The sequence below is a fragment of the Gymnogyps californianus genome, chromosome 16 (assembly GCF_018139145.2).
Source record: "Gymnogyps californianus isolate 813 chromosome 16, ASM1813914v2, whole genome shotgun sequence".
In the NCBI taxonomy this organism is placed as follows: Eukaryota; Metazoa; Chordata; class Aves; order Accipitriformes; family Cathartidae; genus Gymnogyps; species Gymnogyps californianus.
Window position 1 is genome coordinate 17,040,809 of NC_059486.1, and position 15,059 is coordinate 17,055,867.

Below are 15,059 nucleotides of genomic sequence, written 5' to 3' on the forward strand. Positions count from 1 at the left end.
TACTTCAGAGAACTCCAATAATCAAGTTATGTCTGATGCCAGAAAAAACCTGTACTTCACCAAGCTGGGGTTCTCAGAATTTTTCTGGAAGCTAATTGTTCATCATAACAGTAGGTACAACTCAAGGACTAAAATGTTTTCTCCTGATGACTTTTGATCTGAGAGGTATAGAGTGTTGGACAGAGCCCAGATGAACCAGGATGCAGATGGACTACTGGTTTTTTTGTTTGTTTGTTTCAGCTTTGTCATTTTCCAATCTGTTTTGACAGGCAGGTATGTATAGGAATGAATTTTTGAAAATTTAAATTTTGTTATTTATGACATAGCTGACTGGAGTGTTCCCAGTTGAGAGAAATTATAGCAAAGCTTTTACCCACTGAGCAGTGGCAACAAGATAGATGAAACACCTGTAGACATGAGAGTTAAAATATTTGCTCTTTTTTTGCCACTTCAGAAATCTCCTTTGTGAATTAAATGCTTTAACGGCTCATTGAAAGGTAGAAACAGCAAAGTTAGCCTCTTACCTCTATATCTGATAGCAAATCCCTGGGCCTGATTGATTTCATCTGAGAAAAAGTACAAAATGACAAAATCCAAAGAGATGTTAAAGGTGTGGGGAGGCCGGTTCTTGCCGTTAAAACGAGCTAGAACATGATAGGTATAGCCATCCAGCAATTCCACCATATCTGTAGCATCTTTGATTTCAAAAAGGGCAAAGCTGAAGTGGATTCGAGATGCTCCTGGAACTTGTATGGTCCAGTAACAGACTTTGCCTGTGCCATATGTGTCGGGAAAATCTGGGGAATAGATCACAGCTGTAGCAGAAGTGTAATTCCCTCCACAGGCACCAATAAGGGCTGTGAAAAGGAGAGCGAGAAAAATGAAAAAAAGAGGTTATACATTCATTATGCACAGCTTTAGCACTCTGTAGCTTCTAATACTCAAATGTGACTTGAAGGTACAGACTTGCTACCGCAGCAGGATGCATGGTCTCTCAGATTGGTATTCTTTACCTTCCACAACACTGGGAGCACAGCTATTATGTTGCATTTGCTTGGGATACACTCATTCCCTCTCATTACTCTGAGACCTATGTATCAATCTTGAAAATTCCAACTATCCTTTGTCCTTGTATGTAACCATGTACGCTTTCCCACATCCCTGCAGAACAGGATGAAAGCTAAATCACTGATTCAGGGACTTCTACTCCATCCCTATCAGGCAGGCAGGCAGGCAGGCAAGTGGATTAGTGACTGTAACTCTCACTGTTGAATTATTGAAATTCCTTCACAGCCTTATCAAATTGAAAAAAACAAATCTTCACAGAATAGCTGAGGTTGGAAGGGCCTCCTGGAGATTGTCTAGTCTAATCCCCCTGCTCAAAGCAGGAGACATTGTCTAGTTGTGTTTGGAGTCTCCAAGGATGGAGACTCCACAACCTCTCTGGGCAACCTGTTCCAGTGTCACCCTCACCATAAAAAAAGTTTTTCCTTATGTTTAAATGGATTTTCCTGTATTTCAGTTTGTGCCTGTTGCCTCTTGTCTATTCACTAGATAACACTGAGGAGAGTCTGGCTTCATCTTTACACCCTTCCATCAGTTATTTATACAAATTGAAAAGATCCCCCCTGAGCCTTCTTTTCTCAAGGCTAAACAATCCAAGATCTCTCAGCCTCTCCTTGTATGAATGATGCTGTAATCCCTTAATCACCTTTGTGGCCATTTATATGTGCTTTTTAAGCATCCTGTCTTTTGATCTCGTCCAAATAATGTTTGACCTTACCTTCACTAAGTAACTTGAAAAAGGTCCTGTTATGAAGTCTAAAGAAAATCTTTTAGATTTGTTGCTACCTTTTATATTCAAAACAAGTACACGCCCAGTAAATCTTTATATTCCTTGACAACTATCCAGATTCCCAGTGCAAACTTATTTACCAGTGAATCCAGAGAGAAACTCAAATGTCAGCCAACTGACTTGATGCGTATCTACATATACACATATATAATTCTTAAAATGTATTGTATATAGGTATATATGCATACATATGTATTTTTATATATCCCCTAAATACACAATATTTTTAATATATTATATAATAATGTATTTCATGACAAAACTGTTTGGATCAGAGTTATCACTCCCCCATATCATAGGCTGAAGGACTGAAGAATCAAAGTAGAATTATTTTCTCTGAAAGCTTAATTAAAGCCCTGTAATAGAGGCCTGTGAGAATGGAAATAAAGGAAGCGAAGTGTTTTGAAATGTCTCAGTTTTCACAGGCCTCTGAGAACAAGCTTTAATAAATACAAATTAAAAGGGAACTGGGGGAATGAAAACAAGTAGCAGCATATGTTTGCCAGAAAAATCACATGAAAACATCTCTTCTTCTGGAGCAAGGCCTGATCATAGCCTGAGCAAACCTCACACTTCAGTGCTGCACTATGAAAGACCTTGTAGAGGAAGTGAAAGAATATGAAAGAAGTAGAAAGAACGTGAAAGACCCCACAGAGGCACTAAGGCCCATAGAGGAATTTGTGTTTGGCACTTACTCCATGCTAACAGAGCTGATGATTTAATCCAATAGATAGAATTGTTTGAATAGATAGAATAGATTGAATTGATAGAATTGAAATTTGTCATTGAGATATTAGATTTCGTCTTTGCAAATGGCTTATAGGTATTGTTACATTTGGCTGTGCTGTTTGGAATTACTGAATCGCAAGATGTTCTTCAAACCAGCAATATTAACTAAGAATGCCAATGACTAGTGCTCCAGAGATGCCTAACAAAGTACAGCACTGCCCCATATGGAATGGAAATGCTTTCCCTCTCTCATTTCTTTCTAGAGCTGGCAGAGTTCTGTGTTGTGGGTCTGAATGTTACAGCTTCAGGCCATGATAGTAGCACATAAACACATAAGGTTAATGGGTGTGTTGGTGGGGGTGTGTGTGTACAGAGAGATCGAGGTGAAGGTTCTGGGGATATGACATAATCTGGAAAAGAGCAATGATGAGATGAGCAGGCGTTGCTCATCAGCAAAAGAAAATAGGTGGCAGTTACCAGGATGACCGCTCTTACCTGGCCATAGCTCTGTCCCTTGCTGTTTACCAGAAAAGACAGTGCCGGTCCTCAGGGTAACATCTTGCTAAGCCCTCGGTCATTCCAGAAAAGGAAAGCTACAAAGGAAGCCTTTACCCATCGAGGATTTGGGAGGCTAAGAGCAGAAGGAAACAGAGGATGCTGCAGTGTGAAGCTACATGCTATCTCAACACTGAAAGCAACATGCAACTCCAGGGCTTCTTTTCGTATCTCGGGGAGAATTTGGAAGTGAGCAGACTGACTACTTCCTGTTTCAACTGAAATGTCTTTCTGTCTCGCTAGCCGGGAACCAGAGTTTTAGAGTAAGGAGATTGGGAGTTTGGTTGTGTGTTCAGAAGGTGGAAAGTGATGCCGCCTGTAGTTCCAGAAAGTTTATAACTCGACTTAAAAGGTAGCTTCTACATCAGAAGCAGTTGAGATCTGAGAAGCAACGATATATTGGTGCATGCTGTGAACTTTTCCAGTACTCCCGGCTATACTGGGAGCCGGTACTGCAGCCAGACAACTGGGTACTCATACTGTCAACCTGTGAAGTTACACAGCTGGCACTGGTATGTATACTGCAAAGCAGAAAGGGGGATTTTTATGTATAAGAAATTATGAAATCAGTGATCGTCATAATAGCAGCCTAACTTGTTTGTACTTTTGCAGTACACTCCTCTGTCTCAATTCTACTACACCACTTTGTGTTGTGTTAACTGGGTTATAGCAAGTCTTGTCTGGTTTAATAAAAAAAAACAAGTTGGTGTAGATTGAAATTTTATTTGAAGTGCCTCACTTAATCATGTATCTACTCTCTGGTAAGATCAGTGCTGAAGAAGTCTTTCCATGACATGCTGTTTGTGATAGCTGAGTTAGTACCATTTGTGGGGAAGTAGGAGACAATCTCTGGAGCATGAGTCAGTTGCCTGAGCAGGCATCATTTCTTGGAAGAGCTATTTCACATTATTAACGGATGTGAATTTTATGCTGAAATGGAAAGCAGCTTTATTTTATACTGAATTTAGGTGTTTTGCTGTTTTGTGTGCAACAGTTCTCATTGCCTTTAAACCCTTTTCCCTAATTTGCTGAACATTTGAGGCCTCTCCTTTGGGAAAAACTGAGCCTGTTTCAATACTTACTGTCAAAAAGAATGACTCTGCCATCCCCACCGCAAGGCTGAGTATGGTCTCCAAAGCAAACACTGTTGCATTCCGTACTGGCTGCCTCCCCGTATCTCCAGTAGTCAGGATTATTTCCACAGAAACAAGCATAACCTGATTCCATGCCTGCAAACTTTGACAACAAAGATGCATAAGGAAGGGAGGGATAATATTTGAAGGAGCGACAGCAGGAGGTTGTATGAGCAAGAAAGCTGGCAGCAGAATATGCATGTTTTGGAGAAGTATGATTAGTCAGAGGTTAGAGGTCTCACCACAAACTGTTTTGGTTTGAGCTGTCAGGATGTTACTTAAGACTAGTGAGAAAGATGGAATGGAGGGCAATTAGGGCACCCTATCACTCATAACTGCAGTAAGCAAGCATACTTTCTCCTGGCATCCTGGCATTATTAATTGGTCGTTTGTCCAGGTTGCTCTGGATGCAGAGAGGGGGCTAGATCCCCTGGAGTGGGAGTGAGACCTTAGACTTCCTACAGGTAAAAAAAAAAAGGGGAGGGGGGCGGGCAGAAATATGATAGAGAGGTCTAGGCATATTGCCATCTTTCGTCTTTGAAATACTTTTGTAAATGCATGTCAAAGAAATCACCTTAAATTGTTGACTTCGGCAGGAACTGATGCATGTTTGGATAGTAAGTTTATTGGAGGTCTCGCTGGTGCCAGTCAAAGGTGGTGGCTCTCCATGGTCCTTGTAACACCCTAGATTCCCCGGCACTGGCAAGAATAACAGACAACAGTCATTCTAAAGGTGTGCCTGGAAACACCCAAGACAGAGACCACTTTATGCACTACCTGGTTACTAAGCAGCTCTCTATATGTTCTTGATTTTGCAGTATGGGAAATGTTACTCTATGCTAGATCCCTGTCATATTTTCCAAACGTGCCCAGGGATAAATGACAGGTGGTGAAATAGCATCATATCTTCTTAGCAATATACCTGCAATACTCTCTAGTTGGTTTCTGTAAGCTGCAGTAATACAGACAAGATAAATACCTGGTTCATTTCTCCTGATAGAGACAATTTTTAAAAAAAGGCATTACGTGGGTTCAGAGGTTTTGTGGTTTTTTTTGACAATGATCATGCATATTCTAACAATGTAAATTAAACAATGTGATTTCTGTCTTATCTTCAAAACAATGATGTTCTGGAAGTTTTCTAAACAGGATATTTGAGGAAGGGAATCTAAACTGTTTTGGGATGGAGTTTGGCAAGTTTTATGGGAGGGACTATATACTTATATAGGGGAATTTCCTAATATTTAAAACTCGAATTCTGATATGAACTCAAAGTATCATATTTTATGGTATGTACAAAGAGATTCAAAATGAGCAATATTACTTTTTTAAAAGAAACATCTATTTATACTGTATTAATACAACATTTCAAGGCTCCTTGGTCACTATGGGAGGTCAGAAAGACCTCCTTCAGTGCATAATTTGTCCTGTTTTCATTTTGTTTTGTTTTCACACTTTTCATCAAAGCACTGGAATTTAGCCATGACTACCAGAGAGAGCATGTGGCGTACAATACAGTGCTGTGCTAATGGCAGAAAATTATCCCTTGCCTACCTGTCATATCTGCTCACATACTTGGAATTAAATCTATTACCAGCTCTGTGGTCAGATAATTTTTATCCCTGTGCCAGATCGACAGGGATTATTTTTTGTCCACCTAACCTCCACAGCTCTGTATAACATGTGATGTGGTCAGAGAACTGTATGAGAGTTTTACTTTTCAGTCATTTGTTATTTCAGTACCCAGTCAACTCTGAACTCTCTCTTGCTAACATCTTGTGGCACAGCACTGTTTCAGGTTTTTGACTTACCAATAGTTTTTTGGGGGGGGGGGAAATGCTGGGTTTGGGGTTTTGCAGCCTCTGATGCCTGATAGCACGTGGATTAGCTGTTTTGAGGCTCCTTTTGAACTAGCCATCTCTTGTACAGGTGGCCCTTTTCTCTATCAATCAGATAACCTGTGTGTTAGTAAACTGCTTCTATATTATTGTACTTTCATATAAATACAATAGGAATGCAATGATGCTTTTTGTACTGAGCAGTCTTGTACAGTAGTCCTGAAAGTATCTCTTCATTGGATTCTGGAAGGCCCATTTCTGGGATTTCATATACATGTCCACGTGCAGCAGCCATTGAAATAATGCCTTGAATTCAGAACTTCTATTTATCTAACAGATGGTCTCGTCCCTATTCTTTTGGAATATTATATTCTGAGCTTGTAAACTGATGTCAGGTTACTGTTAAAATCTGAATCATCCTGATATCTGGAACGGTTAACAGGTCTGTCTGAGAACTTGCTCCCAGACTTAGGCTGTGTTACCTACGGCAGCTTCCTTATTTTGAGGAAAAGGGTTAGCATATCTATTAGTGACCAGCAAATATACTGGCATGTATATGATTATACTCTTATGGAGGATGATTATAGTATTATAAAGAAGAATTAATGAAGTTGGGAAGAAAATTCAAGTATGTATATTTTTTGAATAATTAGATAATGTTGCTTCAAATATTGTTCATAAAATAATTCTGTTTTCTAGGAATGATACAATTTCAATTATACATGCTTGCATGGAGTTATGGCTTTGATATGCCCTGCAGCAACATGCATATAAGTACTGAGACTTCAAGTTACAGCCTGATTTAACATACCTTTGGAAATCCCCATTTGCAGCCCCACCCCAGCTGAGTACAGCTGGGCAGATAACTCTCAGGGAGCTCAGTTTTTTGTACAGTGCATGATTTCACTGCCCTGAAAAAGCTCCCTATTTAACCAACCTAGTTCATTTTCCTAGGAGACCTGGGACTTCCTAAAAACACATATTATATGTATATAAGTAGCTTTATTGGTGAGACCCTTCAACCTTGTCTCCAGAGGATTAGTACTTCAATATGTTCCATGCTAAGAAACCAGACTGAGTAATTTGAAAACTTCTTACATTTTGTAGCTAAATCAAACGTACCATTTGGGTACATCCTAAAGCTAATTAGTCTCTTTGGTGTCCCAGCAGTATTTTAACTTTCTCGTATCTAGCAAACAAAATTAGTGTCATGTGACTGGGAATAAACAGGAGAAGCATCAATCTAGCCCAACAGTGAACAGTAATTCCCATGCCAGTGCCCAGCTCTTCAAATTACTTTGATATCAAATCAACAAACTACGTGAGCCCAAGGATGTATGCTCAGCTAAAAGCACTTTAGTAGTCCGACGTTGAATATGATTAAACGGCCTTCTGAACTGGGACAACACACAAAAAAAATTACTCCTGTACAAGCATATATGATTTTGATACGCCAATTCTTCCTATGGCTACTGATGGGCTGGTCCTAAACCTGAGACACCTGAGTTGCTACTGAAGGGAATCAGAGTACATAGTATAAGCATAATAGTAGAGGGGAGATCATTTGTAATCTGAGTTGCAGAAGATCTAATTGGCAAACATTGCTTTTATATCAGATCCACAGTGATCACAAACTACTGCTTTTTCAGAATATTTTTACTATATTAGAATAATATGCTCCTCATTCATACTATATTAAATTGAATCAGGATGTATGCATAGGGAGCCACTCAACATAAATCTAAAACAAGATAGTGTACATTCATGTATGTGGAGCAGCTCTGCAGAAAAGGCCCTGGAGGTCCTCACAGACAGGGAGCTGAACACGAGCCAGGAGTGTGCCGGGCAGCAAAGGCGGCCAACAGGCCTGTATTAAGATGAGCACAGCCAGAGATCAAGGGCACTGATTGTTCCTCTACTCAGCACTTGAAGGACCACATAGAGATTATTATGTCCAGTTTTGGGCCCACCAGTGCAAGAAAGACATTAATTGTCTGAAGAAAGTTCAGCAGAGAGCCAAGATGCTCAGAGGGCTGGAGCACTCACCCTGTGAGAAGAGGCTGAGGGATTGGGGCTTGTTCAGCCTGCAGAAGAGAAGGCTTCGGGGGCACCCCCTAGCAGCTTTGCAATACCTACATGGAGGTTGTCACAACGATGGAGCCAGGGTCTTCACAGGGATGCATTTTGGACAAGAGGTAAGGAGCTTAAGTTGAAACATGAGATGTTCAAACTGGATATAAGGAAAATCTTTTCACCGTGCTGGCAGTCAAGCACGGGAACAAGGGCCCAGAGAGGGAGAGCACTCTGCGTCCCTGGAGGTTGTCATGGCCTGACTGGATAAACTTGGTCTAATCTGACAAACTGAGTAACTTGGTCTGATCTCAGAGCTGGCCCTGCTTTGAGCAGGAGGTTGGACTAGATGATGGCCTGAGGTCCCTTCCAGCCTAGGGTATCCTACAACCCTATGTGTATGTATAAAACTATAGATATATATATATACACACACACACACATATATATAAAGCAATGGAGAATCAAAAGTATTTCTAGATAGGTGGTGACTGTTTAGTTACTCTGACCTTTAAAAATTTCCAAAAAATTCTTTTGCCTTAATTTGCTCTTAATGTTTAGCCTACTAAAGAAGCTTGGCAAAAATGAGGTAGTCGATGTTCTGCGATTACTGTTCATGCTGATCAGTGATGTCTTACTGTTACGTTGTCTTCAACGCTTGTATATCTATTTGTTCTCTTATGCTTAAAAGGTCACCTCTTTTATGCAAGCATGCTATTTTTCTTTTAAGCAGCATCTGATATAATGAGGTCCTGGCAAACACCAGAGCTTCTGCATATTACATGTTAAGGCACATGTACTAAAACATGGAATTCATCCTTTTGAGCTCAAAACCATGTTCCAGCTATGCTCATCTAGCTGTCTTTCAAGAGCCTCCTAGCTTTTTGCAATGGTAGTATGCACCAGTATACTGTCTCAAATTGTGTGAGTTACTCTCTTTGTTCTTGTGTTAAAAAGTATACAGGTCAATCTTATAGAGTGATCAATACAGCTCTGTATAACTTACCTGGCTCTGCCATTTAACACTTTATCAATATTTCAGTCAAATTTATTACATGACATACATGCACACAGGAAATATGATTCCAGTAATGAAATCTGTTTATGGTAAGAGACTCATGCGGGCCATAAACATGGAGATGCAATTAAATGAGACAGCAAGCCTTTCTTTCTTGTACCTTTTGGGAGCGTAAGTTGTTATTTCCTTTGAATTTCAACCTAACCTCATTAACAAAGAGACTAAAAATGTCAGGAATAGCTGCAACATTGCAAACAAACCATCTAAAGCATTCAGTTCTGAATTCTCCATGTGAGATGCACATGTTCTCTTAGGACTCAGTGCTGCCTTCTTGCCTTTTATTTTGTTTATGTCCGTTCCAGTCTGCTTAGCAGACAAGCCATTAAGAAGAGGAAAGGAAGAAAAGGAAAGACTAAGTTCCTACTGGGGTAACTACCACTGTCTTCTGTGATTATGCCCATCCATAGTCATCTAACATTGCTAAATTCTGTACAGCATGTTTACACATGCAGAATGCCAGAACACATTTCTGAATGAAACAGTGTTACGTATAAATATTAGTGAACAAGACACATGATATAATCATGTGAAATCATCATCATAATGAAAAATTCTTAACTGTAGATTCTTAATTATTGTTACAGTGAATCATTGCATGCAAATCTCTCTAGGCAATCAAGACGCTTCATGATGTTGGCACTGTAGTGGTATTATGCGGGTATAGTTTATAGGCAAATTATGCTCCAGATACTTGTCTTTTCTAGTAATAAATATAATTATGGAAAGGAAGCTTATATAAGACAATTTTTTTACTTCTTTAAAAATTTCAAATAGGATTTCTTTACATAATTGCTTTCTTGCTCCATGACAAAACTCAGTTTTGTATTATGCACTTCACAAGTCAGTTTTGATGGTCCTATGATTTAGCATCATGCTTACTGAAAACAGAAAATCTGGTAAAGAATAGAAGTTTTTTTTTACTTACACAGCTTCATAAACCATGAGGTTTGTATTAAGACTTGGATGGGCTTGCAATGTACAGTTTGTTCTAAATTGCTGCAATTCCTTTTTCTAGTATCCAGTTTCAGTGCAATGCTTGAAGCAGCTGCTACTGGTCAAAAGGACATTTTGTAAATGTAAGTCTGGATTATCTGTGCAAGTAAGTGTCCAAGATTAAATCCTCTGCTCCCCACCACAGAGAAAATAAGTGAGGCTAGTTTTAAAAGGATCCTTTGTGTAGAACAAATGGAGTGGAGAGAATTTGCCTTTCAGCTTTTTTACTGGTGCCATATCCAGAGAATTTGTTAACATCTGTGGTCTTTAAAGAAAATGCAAATTCTTTCATTTTAGACCAAGATAAATTTCTTAATTAGGAGGGTCATGTTTCCTAAATAGGACCTGGTATATTAGAAAAGTAAGAGTAAGATGTCCTCTGAACAATGAGTATCGGAGTGTTGAACGATTTTGTGTTATTTAAATTAGACTCCTTAATCTGTATTTAAGTCTAGGTAAAAGTCACCTGACTTAACGTCACACTTACGTATTTGTTTGCCTAGCCTGAAGATGTGAACCACTTGCTCACGTTCATAAAAAAAGAAAACTGTGGACAAAGTAAAAAATCACTTTAGATCCATTTTTCCTTGTTTGGTTTTGTTTTCTTAACTTCAAGTAAGAAATGTACTTCTTCCAATCAAAAGTATGCCTATGTAAGGACAACTGCTCTGATGCTTAACAGTATACGCATAAGTTATCCCTTAGAAATAGAGAGTACTTGCACAGAAGAAGTTAGGAAAGCAAGTAAAGGCATTAATTATTAGACTTAATAAAATGTGTAGTTATGGTTGCTTGTTAACATGCAAAACTGGAATCACTTTTTAATATTTAGGCATATTTAAAGAATGTGATTCTTAGGAGTTTATCCTGGAGCATTCAGGAATGAAGATTTTGGAACATATTGACATGAATCATGACAAAACCTCCACATTTTGGACAAGGTAAATAATATAATACATTAAAAATATTAAATACTGGAAGGAAGCTTCAGCTGAATAGCTTGTGAATTATCTGTTATAAAAAAAATCAAACAAAGTCCAGTTTGTGGTTTCACAGCAATGCTAAGCATATGCACCTGCAAGGAATAGAATTCTAGCCCAGACCTCCCATATACCAAACAAATAGCCACCTTTTCCCTATGTCCTCTCATACCGTCTTTATTTCTTCCAAGCAATTCTGTGTATGATGTGTTATACACACTAAAATAACGCCATCCATTTTACAAGATAATTGCAAATGATGGACACATATGTACCTTCTAAAAAAATTAATTAATAATTTCCTATTAATTTTTGTCCTCTAGATTTTAATAAGTGAATGACATTTCTATGGATTCAAAAAACTAGCAGTATTTCATAAGTTTTGGTGATTCTCTGTCTGGTATTATTTGTAAATAATATAATCCAGTAATTCTGAGATGAGATGAAAAGGATACCAATGGAGGAACGATTCAGTAAGCTTGTCATTAACTCTAGAGACTCGTTTAAAATATTGCTTAGTCTGCAAATGAAAATAAGCTGATTGGCCTTAGCCTAGCTTCTGTTTGAAAATCACTACCCACTGTTGTATAACTGCCAATCTCTGTTCAACAGAGATGCAGGCCTAAAAAAATTGCATGGTGCTCTTACTTCGGCAGGATGGAATCTCACAGTATTTCCAATATATTCCATCTTCATGCTCTGCAATGTAGCACCATGGGCTGACATCTCCATCAGGGTTCCTGAAAGAGAAAAATAGAGAGAGTGAGTGAAAAGTCATCAAATATTTTCAAAAAACACATAAAAATGAATCTTATTAAGCTTCCGTGTCATCACTATTTTTGCTCTAATACCTGTTGAATATTTAACCCTTATATACCAAGAAAAATGCAAAAGTAGTCAGGAAGTTCAGATAACTTTGGTTATTACAGTACACAGCAAGCATAAAATGCTAGTAATGTCTAAAACATAACTAACTTCTTTTTTCTTTAAGTCTAAAAGGTGCAGAGCTATTTTTGGACAGTACTGAGAGAGAGGAAGATTTTCAGCCCCACATCCTGCACACAGGTTCCTTAGACTCCTAAACTTGATTTTTGCCTTGGTACAAAATAGTCCAGACTCCAACTTTCTCTATGTATGATGACAAAAACATTTATCTGATAAAGTCTTCTGTGAAAGACTGAGGTCTTTTCTTCCCCTTCAGTAAAGCTGAATAAATCTGTTCCAGTGATCTGATATATTGAGGAATGAGATAATTCCTTACGTGTCCATGATTATTCCTTCCTGTTGTGTAGCATCATTTACAAATGCATACCTAATTAGTCATTAGGTTATTTAAAGTTTTTTCTATGTACACTTTGAAAAACTATTCACATTAAAAAGATCAATTTAAGAGAATAAATTGTTATTTTGGACAGTCAGGTTGAAATATGACCTTTTCCTGTAACTAGGGCCAACTGCAATCTTTTTATCATGCACTTTGGCATGAACTCTATTAATGAGACCCCTCTACACTGAAGTGTCAGTTCAACTGCACGTTGTCATTTGGGCATATTAACAACTCTTTGTGGGAGATCCAATTTTAGAACTGTTGGGGATGTTTTTTGGTCAAATAACAGAATGCTGAAGACAATTGGTGAGTTGAGTTCAATTTAGCTGACTAAACTGCTGCTAGTTAGGCTTTCAAACAGACTAGTAAAAGTAGTGGATGAGGAAAGCCTAAGACTAGCATGCTAGAAATTTAGGTGTAATGGCAGAGCTTCCAGTGGCTAAAGAAAGTAGAAGACTAAAATCAAGGAAAGCTTGTACTCAAAATAACACAATTTTCCTTGTTTTCACAGTTACAGGAAATTTTGGGTTTACACCTGCGTGACAGAAATCAGATGTCTGTAATTGAATCATGGTAACGGCACTCCACATATAAATGCCTTAAAATGCAAGGAAATTGCAGAGAAATGTGATGAATGTCTTTAGAAATCTTTGCCTTGAACCTCAAAAGTGCATACAGTTAGGAAACAACTGAATGTCTTTCAAAATCTCCAAAAACTTCAGTCTCCATAATTTTGTTATGGCTGAAATGAGGTTTAGTGGAACATTATGAGGCATTTCCATCTTAACAGGGTGTTTTGCAGTAAACAAAGTATTCCAAGTAAGGACCACCCATGGAGAGATAACATGCTTCTGATTAATGCTTTAAGTGTAAAATTAGATTATTCAAATGTTATCCCTAAAATTGAGCCTGAAAGCAATGTATTATGCCTTAAAAAAGCCTTGTGAGATATGTGTTGCCTCAGAGAAGGGAATATGAACTTGTTCATTGCCACTAAGCAAATGAATGGCAGAGAAAGAGCTAAAACAGCAGTATCTTCACTCACAAGGCCTCGACAAGATTTGCATGCTAAAGATATCCTCTGACACTCTTAAAACAGTGACTTTCCAAGCTTTTTTTCAACAGAACATGAAGTTAAAAAGCATCAATTAGTTAGGATCATCATTCCATGCACCTATGAGAATATTCCTGGGCCAAGCGATATAGCATAAGGAAGGAAATGGCTAACCTTCCAGTCAAACTCCATCTCAAAGAGGATAATCTAACACCTAGCAGGTTGAGGTTAAAAAGCTGTATTTGATAATTAAGTCATTTCTCAGGCTTACATACCAGATTATAGGCTTCTTGCTCCTTGTAACACCAAGTTCTCATTTGCTAAGTAAAGTGAGACTCTAGTAAGGATTACTTGAATACCTGGATAAACATTCAGCTCGTTATGCACATTTTTGCATAGCTTGTACATGTTTTGCTTTGTACTAACCTAAGTATTAGCCAGAGATGACTGCCAAAAGTAAGATGCTGTAGATACAGTCTATCTAGGATATTGCCACACAGCAACAATCAAAATTACATTCTTGATTCTGCTATTTGTATCAGATAATTCAGTGGCCACTAGCCTTTTTATAGCTCCGTATTAGTATGCATACTGAGAGACACAGCTCTCTACATGTCATGAAAATTGTTATGCATTTGGTGGTGTTGGGCTGAGGGAGGCTGTGAAGTTGGTGTGAAATGTTTTTGATGGGAAGACAATCCTTCCAGTGCTCACATGCTGATCTGATACTAGAAAGCTTGATGGGTTTATTTGGTTTCCAGCCCATTTTCTAAAGGGAATGCCCAACTTCTATGGAGTTTCTCTTGTAGGTGGTGTATTTTTCTTTGCTCCTGTAAGATGCTGAACTGATTCAAAAGAGAGTGAATTCAGAACTTGGCAATAATGCTTTCTCCTTCTATGGCTGAAAACAGAGTCCACTGGTGCAACACATTGAACAGCGTTATTTTGAAGCACTGCTCCAGCCACTGGAAGAGATCCTGAGTAAGTCTTTTTCTTCCCTGTCCTTCACCAATGTTCTTCAATGAGAAATATCCTCCTGAGGCATCAAATACTCTGTAAATGCCACTGACACTTTTCATCAATGTGCTCATCTGTCTGCTGCATGTCACAAGACCTCTTTTCTGTGCTTTCTTACTTAACTCTCCATTAACTGGCTGTCTCTGTCTCTGTCATATTTTCTTGAATGTCTATTTCTGATTAAATATGGAGAAGTTCTTGGATCAAGAACCAGGAACCTATGTTTGTGACATAGCAAGTGTGCTGAACTCCTGCATATTAATTTTGCCTCATTTATCCTGATTGATATTTCTTACAGTGAAATGATTTCAACATGAAGGTGGCAAGTGTATAGGCTCTACCCTAGAAAGCCTACAACCTGCTAAGTAAAAGCATCGTCCAGGAGAACTGAGGTGTGGTTTGAACCTTCTCACAAAGGAGACATTAGAGC

The 15,059-nt window shown here is 38.5% G+C and overlaps 1 protein-coding gene across 1 annotated transcript in view; it reads right to left on the bottom strand.

Moving 5' to 3' along the window:
* Positions 1 to 15,059, bottom strand: part of KREMEN1 (kringle containing transmembrane protein 1) — a 32,601-nt gene that overhangs the window by 4,819 nt on the left and 12,723 nt on the right. Inside the window, exons 3-6 of the mRNA XM_050906740.1 lie at positions 11,880 to 11,971; positions 4,847 to 4,971; positions 4,222 to 4,375; positions 525 to 857 (exon numbers count right to left, since the gene is read on the bottom strand). Coding sequence (XP_050762697.1) covers positions 525 to 857; positions 4,222 to 4,375; positions 4,847 to 4,971; positions 11,880 to 11,971 — 704 coding nt within the window. The remainder of the gene's footprint in view (positions 1 to 524; positions 858 to 4,221; positions 4,376 to 4,846; positions 4,972 to 11,879; positions 11,972 to 15,059) is intronic.